General features: G+C 39.7%; 1 protein-coding gene across 1 annotated transcript in view; it reads left to right on the top strand.

Moving 5' to 3' along the window:
• Positions 1-2,288: 2,288 nt before the first annotated feature.
• Shcbp1 (SHC binding and spindle associated 1) overlaps positions 2,289-13,525 on the top strand; it is a 47,455-nt gene continuing 36,218 nt past the window's right edge. The window contains exons 1-4 of the mRNA XM_010617254.1: positions 2,289-2,391; positions 5,183-5,350; positions 5,668-5,783; positions 7,791-7,999. Of these exons, the coding sequence (XP_010615556.1) occupies positions 2,289-2,391; positions 5,183-5,350; positions 5,668-5,783; positions 7,791-7,999 (596 nt within the window). The remainder of the gene's footprint in view (positions 2,392-5,182; positions 5,351-5,667; positions 5,784-7,790; positions 8,000-13,525) is intronic.

The raw sequence follows: 13,525 nt of genomic DNA, 5'->3' as shown, positions 1-13,525 counted from the left end.
AATTTTTTTTTTTTTTTTTTTTGCTAGGGATCGAACTCAGGACATTGCACTTGGGAGGCAGGTGCGGTGCCACTGAGCTAAATCCCAGGCCCTGGGTTTAGAAATTTGAGACCTCTGTGCCAGGAGCGACAAAAAGGGAGCAATTAACTTTGGTGTTAGGGAGGTGGGGCTGCGGCGGCCTAAGTAGAATATGTGGCGGGGGAGATGGGATGAGACAAGAGGTGAGTTCAGAGAAGGGTTGCACTTAGGCTTGGCTTTGTAGTACTGTGAATTGGAACCAGAGAAAAGAATCCCAGCTCCAACTTTTACTGGGAATGTACAAACAGAAACAGGCTGAGAAAGGTCAGGTTTGAAGGCCTCTGAGTCAAATGTAAATGATGTCACTTGGGACTAGTGATCTCGCTGAAAACAGATTCTCATCCAGCAGATCTGGATGAGTGGAGGGAGTAGGGATAACTCTGTATTTCTAACAAACTTCCGGCCCCTGGATTAGACTTTTGAGTAGTGAGGGCTTAGAACAAAATTGCAGTCTAGTGGGCCATGGGCCAGTTCAGCCTAGGAAATAAGATTTTCTGGTTTTATAGTATTTACATTTTTAAAAAACCTGGTTGCTAACAGTTTAATATCGAGGGTTTTCACATAACATCTACATTTGGCCTTCTCGGTCCTCATTCTGTGTCACACTGTTATCCGGTGCTATAGTGGCTTACCACCTCAATGTTATTGGGCTTGGGGTTATTCGCCTCTCCTGGAGTTGGATTCCAGGTTGTTCTTATCTCCAACAATGAATTGAATGGAATGAGCAAAGAGCAGTGGCAAAGTTTATTGGAAAAAGTATAAGTGAAGAGTAGGAGAGAAACTGGCTTTGCAGAGCAAGCTAGGCCAAGTAACTAGAAAAAGAGAGTGAAAGCAGAGACAAAAGTGCATGCTGTGTCTGGGAAACACGGTGGGAGGATCATGGAAAATTATGATAGCAAGCTCTTCGTAGCTTGGTCTGTCCTTTACACTGTCCACATCTTGAGGTAACCTGTGAGAACTTCTCCATACAGGTCTTAAGAGGCAGTGCTTAGGCTGATGTCAGATCTAGGCCATCCCATTGAAAACCTGCTGGAGTTCTCAAAGAGAAGTCCGTGTGTAGGGGTTTGGGAACTGTTCTGCGAATGTGTCCAGGTTCTTGTAGTTAACAGGTCATACGTATTTCACCAGCCAGTTTGTGCCATGCCCTAATCTCCTAACTCAACATTGCTGAATTTTGTTTTACTTTTAGTATTTTCTATAATTGATACTAGCTTGTTAATTGATACTTTTATTGCATAGTCACTGATTGCCAAAGACTGCACATGATAGCTCCTTGGAATCACCTGGGTTTGAGTTAGCCAACGAAAGAGGAAAGAGTGCAGGAAGGAATAGTCAGAGAATGAGAAAAAGGACCAGGATAGCAAGGACCTAGAGTCTAAATGAGGAAAGAAGCCCATGGTGGGTGATCAGCAGAGTCCATACTAAAGGCTGTGAAAAGAAAGGGAGGAGGAGCTGGAAGGAAAGGTCTCAGAGGCATGCCAGAAAGGAGGAGAGGGAAATAACTACCAAGCAGTTTGGGGCAAGATAAGTAAGAGGGGCAAATTCTCAAGGTTGCAATATGACTTGGGGGAGGTTTTTGGTGGGGAGGGGAGCGCAGTTTAGAACCCATCTGTGACCACACTGTGAAGACCTAGTGGTAGGAAGGAGAGTGAATAAATGTAATAATATTACCTGCCTCATTGAATGATTTTTGAAGATTAAATAAGTTTCCTTTAAACAATACTTTTACTTACTGAATATGACAACATTCTTTGAAAATACCCTCAGTGTGTGTGTGTGTGTGTGTGTGTGTGTGTGTGTGTGTGTTGAGAAAGATGCACTCATCCTTGGTGGTGAAGGGTCAGGTAACAGTTCATCCTACAGTCAGCTTGTGAGGGGTGAAGGCTCTTGCTCTGGGTAATATTATTAACAATGGCTTAAACAAGTCAAACATCTAAAGACTATATTTTTTGGCTCTCAATCCAGCGTCTTTTCCCCTAAGAACTATTTCTACGCGTGGCTTGTTCGTTCCTTCGGAAATCACCCCCAAATGATATCCCCATTCAGCGTCGAGTTGGTCTCGGAAAGACAGACTCGGAGCCCGGAGAACAAGCTCCGCCAGGCCAGCAGCGGGCGCCGAGGCGTGGTCCCCGGCGTGCGTGTGGGCGGGGCTCCGGGAACGCGTCGGCCCCACCGTCCAATCAGAAGGGCTTTCTCCGCGGAAATTTGAAATGGCGGACGGGATGCGGGTGGGTAGCGGTCTGATGTCAGAGTCGATGGCGTCGGGGCACCCTGACGAGGCAGCCGAGAAGGAGCTGGCGCCTCTGGAGAAAGGTGAGCACTTGCCTTGGAGGGCAGGCCGCCTTTGTGGCGGCCCGGGGCATTGCGGTAGGATGCTGGGTCCCAGACCTCCCGGATTCAATTGACCAGGACGGCGGGAGATTTGTGCCACGCCAGACGGTGGTATCCGGGTCGACCCCCCTTCCACCCTCTCAACCTTCTATGGTCTCAGCTTCCTCGAGAAGGGAAGGAGTTGGGGCTGGCCAGGACTTCCCTACCTGGACGAGTTAAAACGAATTTTGTGCTTATCTGTTGAGCGAAGACTCGTCTTTTCAAATGAGCCTCAGAGGAGATCAAGGACCCTCACTTCCCTTTTTCAAAAAAGAAGCAAGCTTGATCCTTGACCTAAATAGCTCTTTTGAACACCGGGGGCAGATGACCTGTCCCCTATCCAGAAATAGAACGCAGGTCTAATTATCAGTTCATTCTTACCGCTTCACGGAGATTCCATCATCGTCATCATAACCATTATCATGATTTTGTGGTGCGCCTCTTAGCCAATTCCCCAGGCCCCTTTAATTTAATTTAATTTTTTGTCAGTCTTTATAGTTCAGGCTGTTCTTGAACTCATTATTTTAGCCCACGCTGGCCTTGGATTCGGCAGTGATCCTCCTGCATCAGACTCCCAAGTGCTGAGATTACTGGTGTGCCCTACCATGCCTGGCATCATTAATTTTTTTTCCCTGACATTTGAAGTTGGTTTATGTTCTTTAACACTTTTGGTTGTATTATGTAGTGGAAAGAGTTCTGACGAAGTGAGAAAACAGTGACTCAATTCTGTTACTAACCTACCTTGTGAAGATTCAGCTTTCCCATTTGGTTTTATTTGTGATGAAGCTGAAGTGAAATAATGTGTGAAGAATTATATTTTTGAAGTGGCCACAAAGAATGACAAAATACTGGGCTGGGGATTTAGCTCAGTGGTTCAGCGCCTGCCTTGCAAGCACAAGGACCCGAGTTCGATCCCCGGTACCAGAAAAAAAAAAAAAAAGAGTGACAAAATACTAAATGATATAATTTTTATGTGAAATCTGAAAAAGGTGAACTTGGTGAAACTGATCATAAATAATGGTTACCAGTGGGTGAGGGAAATGAGATGTTGGTCAAAGGGCACAAAGTTTTAGCGTGAGATGAGTAAGTTTTGGAATTGATTAGAGAGTAGAGCATAAGTGTTCCCACTACAAAAAAGGTGATGGAAATAACAGCTGTGTTGTATCATTTCCTAATGTATGCATCTATCAAAACACGTGTACTTTAAATATGTACAATTTTTATTTGTTCTATCTCAGTAAAGCTGGGAAAACAAAGACGAAATGACTGTAAAGAATAGTGTTGAAGTAAGATGCTGCTTCTTTAACAAATTACTATGTAATGGGTACTGTTGTAAATGATTTGTCTTAATGGAAGTAGGCATACTGTTTTAATTTTCTCTTTATAGACAAGCAAGGAAACAGGCATAGAGAGATTATTAGTTATCGACGGCCTCTAAGAGTTTTTTTTTTTTTTTGGTTTGTGTTTTGAGATGGTCTTGGTATGTAGCTCAGGCTGCCTCAGCCTCTTGATCCTCCAGTTTAAGGCTCCTGAGTTCTGGGATTACAGGTATACTCCACCTTGCCCAGTTTTTTTTTTGTTGTTTTTTTTTCATTTTGCAGTCCTCTAAGGGTTATTATGTTCATTGGTTTTTGTGAGCAGTAGATCCTTGAGTATTCTTTGGTTATCTGTGGGGTCAAGTAATTCAGTGGCCTGACTAGAGGCAAATAATGGGAAGGAAAAACGAAATGGGCCAGGGAGAGACTGCTGTGAACAACAGTCTCATATACCTTCCCTGAAACCACCTTTGGAAACTACCCTGCCAGTCTAAATGCTAACCCTGACATCTTTATTATTAGTCATTTTGTCTATTAAAAAACATCTTTTTGCACAAAGGCCAAGTCATGCCTTATGAAATAATTGCAACCCAAATGTAAGATGATTTTGCACTTTTGATTTTTCTTCCCTTAAATGAAGCCACTGAAATTAGTGAGGAGGAACCTGGTAGCTTTAGTGATAATCCTTGTGCATTGTTAATAATCTCTCACCCTTATTTGAGGAGCCAGACAGACTCATACTGTAGAGAGTGAGAGGAGGTATCAATCATGTGAAAGGGAATATAGGAAATCAGTTCCATCTTTTAATGTAGTTTAATGGAATTGTTTTGGGGAAAAAAAAAAACCAGGATATTTGACCATTACAACTTACTAACTGTAGTAAAAATAAAAGTCGTAATGGTATCCTTTGAAGGAAAACTTGGGTAGCTTCTGCTTTCCCCCTCAAATCTCACAGAAAAATAAAAACCTAGCTGCTGAAAATCTTGAGTTCTTACTGTTTGAAGTTGAATTTGGCTTTAGAGGTATTTTTAAGTTGTGGGGTTTTGGTTTGTTTGTTTTTTGAGACAGGATCTCACTATGTAGTTTAGGCAGGACTTGAACTTCCAGCAATCCTCCTGTCTTAGGCTCCAGAGTGCTGGGATGATAGGCCTGTGTTACCATGCCTGGTGTTTTTTGTTTGTTTGTTTGTTTGTTTGTTTTTTATGGTACCAGAGATCAAACTCAGGACCCTGTGCTGGCAAGGCAGGCTGGTACCACTGAGCTAAATCCCCGGGGTGGCCTGTACTTTTAAAATTTTGAAAACTAGTTTTTTTCTGACAATACTTGTTTGTAGTTTGTTTGGAATTTGTAAGCAAGGATGTGAAAATAGAAGCCTACTAGAAACACTGGATATATTTGATGTTTTTGTTGTTCTTTAGGTTTGTTCCAAGTTGAAGATTCATCAAGTGATTGTGGCTCTCACAATAAGCCAGGTGATAGCTTACAGAGTTTTGTGGCAGAAGGAAAGTCTCCTTTCCCAGAAATTTTCCAAACAAGTCAACTTTTGTTCTATGAACGGTTCAGAGCCTATCAAGATTACATTTTAGGTAAGTAGGTTCTTTTTTGTTTCTTTTATCATTTTATTTTACAAGTAGATTGTCTTAGTCCTCAGATTTCTAGTTGTTGGTTTTGAGAACATGGATTTAAATGGGTTTTTTTTGTTGTTGTTTGTTTGTTTTTGTTTTTTGAGACCTGGAACTCACTATGTAGCCCAGGCTGGTCTAGAACTCACAGTGATCCTCCTGCCTCAGCCTCCTGGGTGCTGAGATTACAGGTGTGCGACACCACGCCCGGTTTGAAATGAGTTTTTTAACTTCTCTGCTTTATGCATTCTCAATTGTTACTGTGTTTAATTTGTTTGCAGCTGACTGCAAGGCCTCAGAAGTAAGGGAATTCACAGCTGAGTTCTTAGAGAAGGTCCTTGAACCATCTGGATGGCAGGCAATCTGGCGCACGAATGTATTTGAGGTGTTGGTTGAGGTAAATTTAATTCTTTTAATTAAGATATTTGTGTTCTGCTATAGTTATTTTGGACTGTTTCAGCCAGACTACTGATTTGTAAGGTTTATGAGCTGATTAAAATAGCATGTTTTACCCCTTCCATTGCCACATTGTATGAAATGTTCTGAAAATTTAAAGTCAGCTGAAGGCGGAGCTACAAGAAATTAAGGTGGTTTAAGTTTCAGCATCCTTTGACAAGGGAGATGGATTATAAACCTAAGAGATAGGGGCCGGGGATTGAGCTCAGTGGTTCTGCTGCCTGCCTTGCAAACACAAGGAAGGGCCTGAGTTTGAGGTCCAGTATCACAGGGGAAAAAAAAAAGCCTCAGAGGTAAAGGAAGTATTTGAGACCATTTGAAAAATAAGGAGGCCTAAGCTGGTCCCAGTGATGGATGGCTGTAATCCCAGCTCTGGGAGGCTGAGGCATGAGGATTGCAAATTTAAGCCCAGTCTGGGCAATTTAGTAACTTTAGTGACTGTTTCAAAATAATAAAGGGGGGCTGGGGATTTAGCTCAGTGGTTCTGCCACCTGCCTTGTAAGTGCAAGGACCCGAGTTCAATCCCTGGTACCAAAAGAAAGAAAGAAGAAAAAAAATCAAAAAGGGCTGGAGATGTAGGTCAGTGAAAGTCCTAGGTTCAGTTCCCAGTACCACACACAGGAAAGGTGACCTGATTAAGGAATCAGCAGAGTTTCCAGTTTTACTTATTAAATAGCTCAAACCAAATAGGCATTTAAAAACTAGTTCATTTTTATTAATCTAATAAATATGTAGGTATGTGGTCAATCTGATCATGTGTCCCTTGGTAGGAAGTATAAATAATCTTTATTTTTCAACTGATGAGGCCTTAAAAATTTGCAGGCTAATTATAGCTGTGGATTTTTCTTAGTGTTGTTAACTAGATCCCAAAAGTCTAAACTAAAGGTTAAACCAGGGAATGTGAATATAAATTGTTGCTGTGACTCCTTTAGAAAAAAAATTACATATTGCAGTGCTTATGTACAAAGCAATGGGTTGCAGCTGTTCCTTGTGAATTTTTCAGTTTTGGATTATGCCAGTATCTTTAGTTTGGATTTATTAATTTGGTTATGATAGTGCCCCTCTTCTTCATGGTCTTAATTTTCTAAAAGCAATCAAAGTCATTGTTTTGAAAGAATAGTATTTCTCTCTTAAAACATCTAATAGGTTGCATTTACCCAGGGCTGAATGCTGGTTTTGGTTTCTCACTGCTAGAGAACAGGTAAAATCTGAGATCCTCCACATAGTTAAAAAAATTTTTTTTATAAAAACAAATTTAATATAATTCAAGTAGATATTAATAAAGAAAATATAGAGACTGGGGATTTAGCTCAGTGGCACAGTGCCTGCTTAGCAAGCACAAGGTCCTGAGTTTGATCCCCAGTACGGGGGGTGGGGCAGAAAAACAATATGAAAAATAAAGTTTCATAACAAAATAATTGGAGAATAACCATGGTTAATATACTGTGTATCATGACCTTACCTTCCTGTGTTGTTCACGTCCTGGTCTCCCTGCCTCTCCCTCCTCATCCCTTACTATCCCTGTCTGTCCCTCTTCAGATTCCCTTTGGTACCAGTAAGAAGCACTACCTTTTTATTTCTCCAGCTGTCAGAGTTTGACTCTGCCACAGGGACTTTTGTACCTTTGCTCATACATGGCTGCTTCCTCTTCATTATTCTCAGCTCAGAGGTGAATTCCTCTGGCTGTACCAGCAAACCCAGATCACCACACTTGCTAGTTTTTCTCTATTGCATACTCCTCACCATCATCTTGTTTATTTTCTTCCTACTTACAATATAAGTGGCATCAGGGTAAGAATCAGGCCTGTCTTATATCCTTTATATTATGGAAAAAGGCTCCCTGTCCACATTTCATGCTTAAGAAAAATTAGGCTATCAGTAGTGTTTCATATGTTTCTTAATTTTGATTTCTGTGTGTTAAGCAGAGTCACATTATTTTACATTTCAGGTTACAGATGTGGACTTTTCAGCCTTGAAGGCAGCGGTGAAGCTTGCTGAGCCATATGCTTGTGAATCTGAAGTGAACACTTTCACCTTGGAATGTATGAAAGAGCTCCTCGACCTGAAGGAATACCAGTTGCCCCTGCAGGAGTTGTGGGTTGTGTTTGATGATTCTGGAGTGTTTGACCAGACAGCACTTGCAATTGAGCATGTCAGGTAGGAAGAAAAGGTTATAAAAATAACCTTGTGGCCAGAAACTGTGGATTGAATTCTGGTCTCTGTTAGACTCAGATTTAAAACGCAAGATGTAAACTGTCATTTAGAAAAAAAGGAGGAAAAAACAAAGGACAGATTTCAGAGCAAACCTGAGAAGGACTACCCTCACGCTTAGACCAGACTGGTAACTCTGGGAGAGCCTGTGAGGTCATGAGCGTAAAGTGCGGGCTGGGAAAGGAAAAGGTCAAAATGAGGTTTTCTGGGGGGAAAGTTAAGTGAAAAGGAGTGTGGCTACCTTCCAGGGACAGGGCTTGAGAAAGTAGAGGGAACGGTGGTTGTTTGTCGAGAGCAGGGCTGAGGAGTGATGGGAGTTATGGGAAGTAGCGGTGCTTACTAGGCCTTATTAACCCATGAATATACATTGTTAGCAGTATAAAAGCGTAGCTGGATGAAAGAGGTTTAAAATGGTCTCTCGTCAGCCTAGAATGGTTGTGGTCAGACTCCTGCAGTCATTATGATCTTTTAAAATATTCTAAGATTAAGAAAAAATTTTCTTTTTTTCCCTAGAGCTAGGGATTGAACTCAATTAAACCAGGACCTTGCATGTGCTAGGCAACTGCTTGACCACTAAGTTATATCCTCAACTCCTAGGGTACCCTTTTTAAATTAAAAACACTTAAAATTGTTTTAATTTTAGAAAACTTAAAAATGCTTTAAATGTTCATTGTGTGATCATTTCGAACTTACAGAAAAGTTGAAAAAAGTACAGAGATTCTTATTTGTCCTTCATTTGTTTTATATAGAGTCAGAAACTGCTTTCAGTGTTGTAGATACTAGTACTTATTAATTGGTTGTATCTGAATATAAGAAGACAGAAGAAAAGCAAATAAAGTTGTACACTATAATATATGCCCTGAGAAGACTAATACACGTATTTTTTATTCAAGGATATACATTTTCAGTAAAGGTATTTTTTTGTGAGCTACTCCTTAGATCCTTAGAGGATGTATTCATGTGTCCTTTTTGGCATAGTTTATTTTCACTTGCACAAGTGTACCTCTTGTCCTTTAAGTGAAAGGGAAAGTCCATAATATGTGGATTAATAGGAAAGCTTTTAAAAATATTTTGGATAAGTCTTTTAACCAATAATCTTTGGGGGTAGCTCTCTAGGATCTTAGGTATATATATTTATTAAAGAAAGTTTACTTTCACCTACTTTAAGAAGTTGGTATATATTCCTCTAGGAACTAAAAGATTGGACAATGTAATGATCATGTTAATAAAGTTGATTGGTGTTTAGTATTTTAAAAAATACCGTCCAGATTTTGTACCATTAATGAGTTAACCTGATTTTGCTGAGCTTAATTTGAATACAAAGAAAATGCCATAGGCTCTCCTTTTCCACATATGCCAAATTTCTAATTGTGCGCAAGAATATTTAACCCTAGATGTTCAGTAGTAGGCCAAGCTATATAAATCTAAAGAACTGGCTTATATTTAGAACCAAAATAACTCTTAACCTTTTTTTCATTTAAAAAAAATAATGTATCAGTTGAAATATTTGAAGTAAAGGGCTAACTCTTGGGGTTATAATATTAGGAATCAGGGAGCTACTCTCTTTATGGTTTTTAGAAGTTGGTAGAAGAGTACTTGAAATTGGTAAAGTTATTTGAAGAGAAGCTGGCAACATTTACTCTTCCTTTGATGGCTTCTATTCTGCTCAGGGCCCAGAGGTCAAATTATGAAGGTTTTCATCTGTTTATTCGGTAAATATTTTGAGTGCCAGATCCTCAGTTTGACTGGAGCATAAAACAGACATAATCATCTTCATCAGGGAGCTGTCAAAGGTGGGTGACGATCTATGATGCTGCACACAACACGACTAGGAGTGGCTGCGAGTGCTATGAAGAATCAGAGTATCTTAAGAATTAGGTCAGCTTGCTGGTCAGTGGTTATTTCCTGAAGAAATGACATTTGAATTTGGGTGCAAAGTGTTAATGAAGTGAAGGGGGTGCAGGTGCAGGGAATAGGTGTAGGAACTCAGTGAGTTTCAGGAGCTGAAAGGGTAAGATGGTCAGAAAAAACAGTACTAGGAGAGACCCAGAGAACCAGAATGAAGAAGTTGTCAGGGCTTTATCAGATAAATAAGAATTTTTGTCTTTAAGAACAGTGGGAAGTCATTGCAAGTATTTTTTTCATACCCTTGGAAGAATATGATCAGCTTTGTTTTGTTTTATTTATTTATTCATTTATTTCTTGGTACTGGGGATCGAACTTGGGTCCTTGTGCTTGCAAGGCAGGCGGCGGAACCACTGAGCTGAATCCCTGGCCCAATCAGCTTTATTTTAAAAGGTTTGTTCTGGATTCTGTTTGGAAAATAAATTGAAAGAGATGGAATGTGGAGACCTGTGTGAGAGAGAGAAAGGTAGGGAAGAAGAGAAGGGGAAGGGAGCACTAGAGCACTGGAGTGGGGTATAGAGAGGACAGATGAAAGTTTTATGGGATTTGGTGGTTGAGTAGATAGGAGGGATGAGGAGATATGACTGTGTAGAGCAGAAGTCATGGCTATGGTCTAGTTTTCTGGTTGAAAACCTGATGAGAATGATACATAAATGCTTGGTACCATACTGATGAGGATGATGTTTAACCTGAGTTATACAGTGTAAATGTAACCTTACTTGGTAGAGAGGTGGGAGGCTCTGACCAGCATGGTACATGGGCATTTGAAAGAACTTGAGAAATTGGGAGTTTACATACAAGAGCTCTGAGGTAGGAGAGGTGCTTTAGAGCCAGAATATTAATCCATGCATTACCACCAAGCTCTGAATTTCATTCTAAAGGCAACAGGGAGTCAGAAAGATTTTTTTAAATGAGTAGGGACACATTCAGTTTTAGTTTTAGAAAAAATACACTTCAGAGACTGAGAAGGCTGATTGTTTACTCAGTAAGAATTGAGATGGTTTCATTTTTAGTGCTGCTTACTTTTTATAATAGAACTTGAAAGAGTTGAATACAGTGGTACCTTGCTTTACAAATTAATTTGTTCTACAATTTTGGAAAAGAGGCTATGTTTGTGTTTGTGTAGGGAAAACGGTTGTGGTTGTGTTTTCCATGTGATGCAGAGTTTGGAAACAAAAACGAAATTTTGCCAAACACTTCTGTTTACAAACCAAATTGTTTGCAAACAAAAGTGTCCACGAGCCAAGGTACCACTGTATAGTCATACTCATTCCAGTAACGCTTCTGCTCCTACTTCACCACTAAAATTTTTCTTATGCTCACTTAAGACTTTCATGTTCTCGATCCAATTGACACTCGTCTGATCTTTCTTGACCTCCTGGCTGCATCCTAAGCATTTGATCTTTCTCACCTTTTTTTTTGTACCCAGGATTGAATTTGGGACCTTGCACTTGCGAAGCAGGCGGTGGCACCATTGAGCTGAGTCCCCGGCCCTCTTTCTCATCTTTTAACACACTTTCCTCTCAGCTTTAGTACACTGCTCTGCAGATGGTATCTCACTGGATTGCTTTCTTGGTCATCATTGCCAGCTCTTCCTTTTATGCTCGCACTTTAGAATGTTAGTTACCTGGATCAATCCTGTGATGTTGTCTTAGTTGGTTTTCTGTTGCAGTAACAACTCCACACACTCAGTTGTTTATAAACAATAGTTTGGCTCATGGTGGAGCCAAACTGGATGGAGGCTTAGAAGTCCAAAAGCATGGGAGAGCCCTAAGGGCTACATCCTCTGTTAAGAGACCTACCTCTTAATACTGTTACAATGGTAGTTAAATTTCAACATGAGTTTTGAAAGAGACATTCAGTCTATATCAGGTACATACGTGTCTATCTGTACTCAATCATGGTTGTACATTAGAATCACCAGGGACTTTTCCTTATAGATGTATTTCTGTTAGTACATGAAGAAGGAATGACAAAATAAGAATAGTAGTATTGATAACCACTGATGAAATAAAGGCTCATCAATGATCAATGATCACCAATGACTGCTCTAAGGATTAGATAAAAACTGTTGAGGAACTTTGTAGTGGGTGAATAGTCTGGCAATACCTGAATCCATCACTCCATCTTAACCTCACAAAAAGATTGCCAGAGATAACTCTTTGTTTGTTTGTTTTTTTGTTTTTGTTTTTGGTACCGGGGATCAAACTTGGGTCCTTGGGCTTGCAAGGCAGGCCAGGCGACAGAACCACTGAGCTAAATCCCCGGCCCTGCCAGAGATAACTCCTGTGAAGTATTTTTACAAAAAAAATTCCTGAAGCTAACCAAGTATCTTACTATCAGCTTACTAAAAGAAACTGAAGTGGGCCAGGGATTTAGCTCAGTGGTTCTGCCACCTGCCATGCAAGCACAAGGACCTGAGTTCAATACCCGGTACCAAAAAATAAATAAATAAATAAAATAAAATAAACAGAAGACATATTGTTAAGTGATCCCACAGGGCTGTAATCAACAAAGTTCATTGGGAAATTATAAGAAAAAAGAGGAAAGGATAATCTTAACAGTGATTTAAGAGATGTACTTGCTAAATGTTTGAATCCTGATAAAATTTTGTAAAACAGTAACAGCAGAAGTGACAATTAGGACATTTGAACACTGAGTAGATATTTGGTAATATTAAGGAATTAAACCGTTTTTGGTATAAATATATTTGAGATGTCCTTCATAATCTTTATCAGGACTGAGGGAAGAGGAACAGAGGAGTAAATAGGTGGGGTAGAGATGAAAATGCTTATGAGTTGATAATTGTTGAAGCTGGGTGATGGATACACTTTTTTATGATATTATATCTCTGCTGTTGTATATGTTTGAAATTTTCCATAATTAAACATAAAATCTGTGAATTTCCTTGGGAGCTTTAAAAAAATATAGATGTATTACCCTTCCCCAAGATTCTGATTTATTGGCTAGGATAGGGAATCAATTTTTAAAAGTATCCCATGGGACCGAATGTGAAGCCGGGGTTGAGATCTACCGCTGTATATTATGTCTTCAGATGATCTCAGTTATTGTTTTAATACTATTAATTTGCTGATACCTCCCAGATTTTTTATATTTCTAGTCCTAACCTTTCTCTTGAATCTTGGGGTTCTATATTCACACATCACCCATTTGGTGAATAGTCATCTTAACTGGAACATTGTGAAAATAGAACTCCAAAGTTTTTTGTCCCAGTCTTTTCTGTCCCAAATGATGAGATCATGTGCCCAGTTACTAAGGGTCAATAAATAGTTCTCATAGAAAGAACTAACAAAACCAATGTTGTAGAAAAACTTCTTCAGGAGATCTGAAGGTCTTTATTTTGTATAATATTATCAGATATAGCAAATACGCAACATTCACATATCTTAGAGAATGTTGTGTATTTTGTATAGTTTTGTTTTTTGTTTTTTTTTTCTTTTGATTTTTTTGGTACCAGTGATCGAACTCCGGTCTTTGCGCTTAATGTTGTGTATTTTGAATGGTTGATAGGATTGTTTTGGATTTACTCTTTTTTTTTTTTTTTTT

This window comes from Fukomys damarensis, unplaced genomic scaffold (assembly GCF_012274545.1).
Source record: "Fukomys damarensis isolate Sample0158 unplaced genomic scaffold, DMR_v1.0_HiC HiC_scaffold_37, whole genome shotgun sequence".
Taxonomy (NCBI): domain Eukaryota; kingdom Metazoa; phylum Chordata; class Mammalia; order Rodentia; family Bathyergidae; genus Fukomys; species Fukomys damarensis.
Note: the sequence above shows the minus strand (reverse complement) of the source record. Positions and strands in the feature narration are given on the sequence as shown.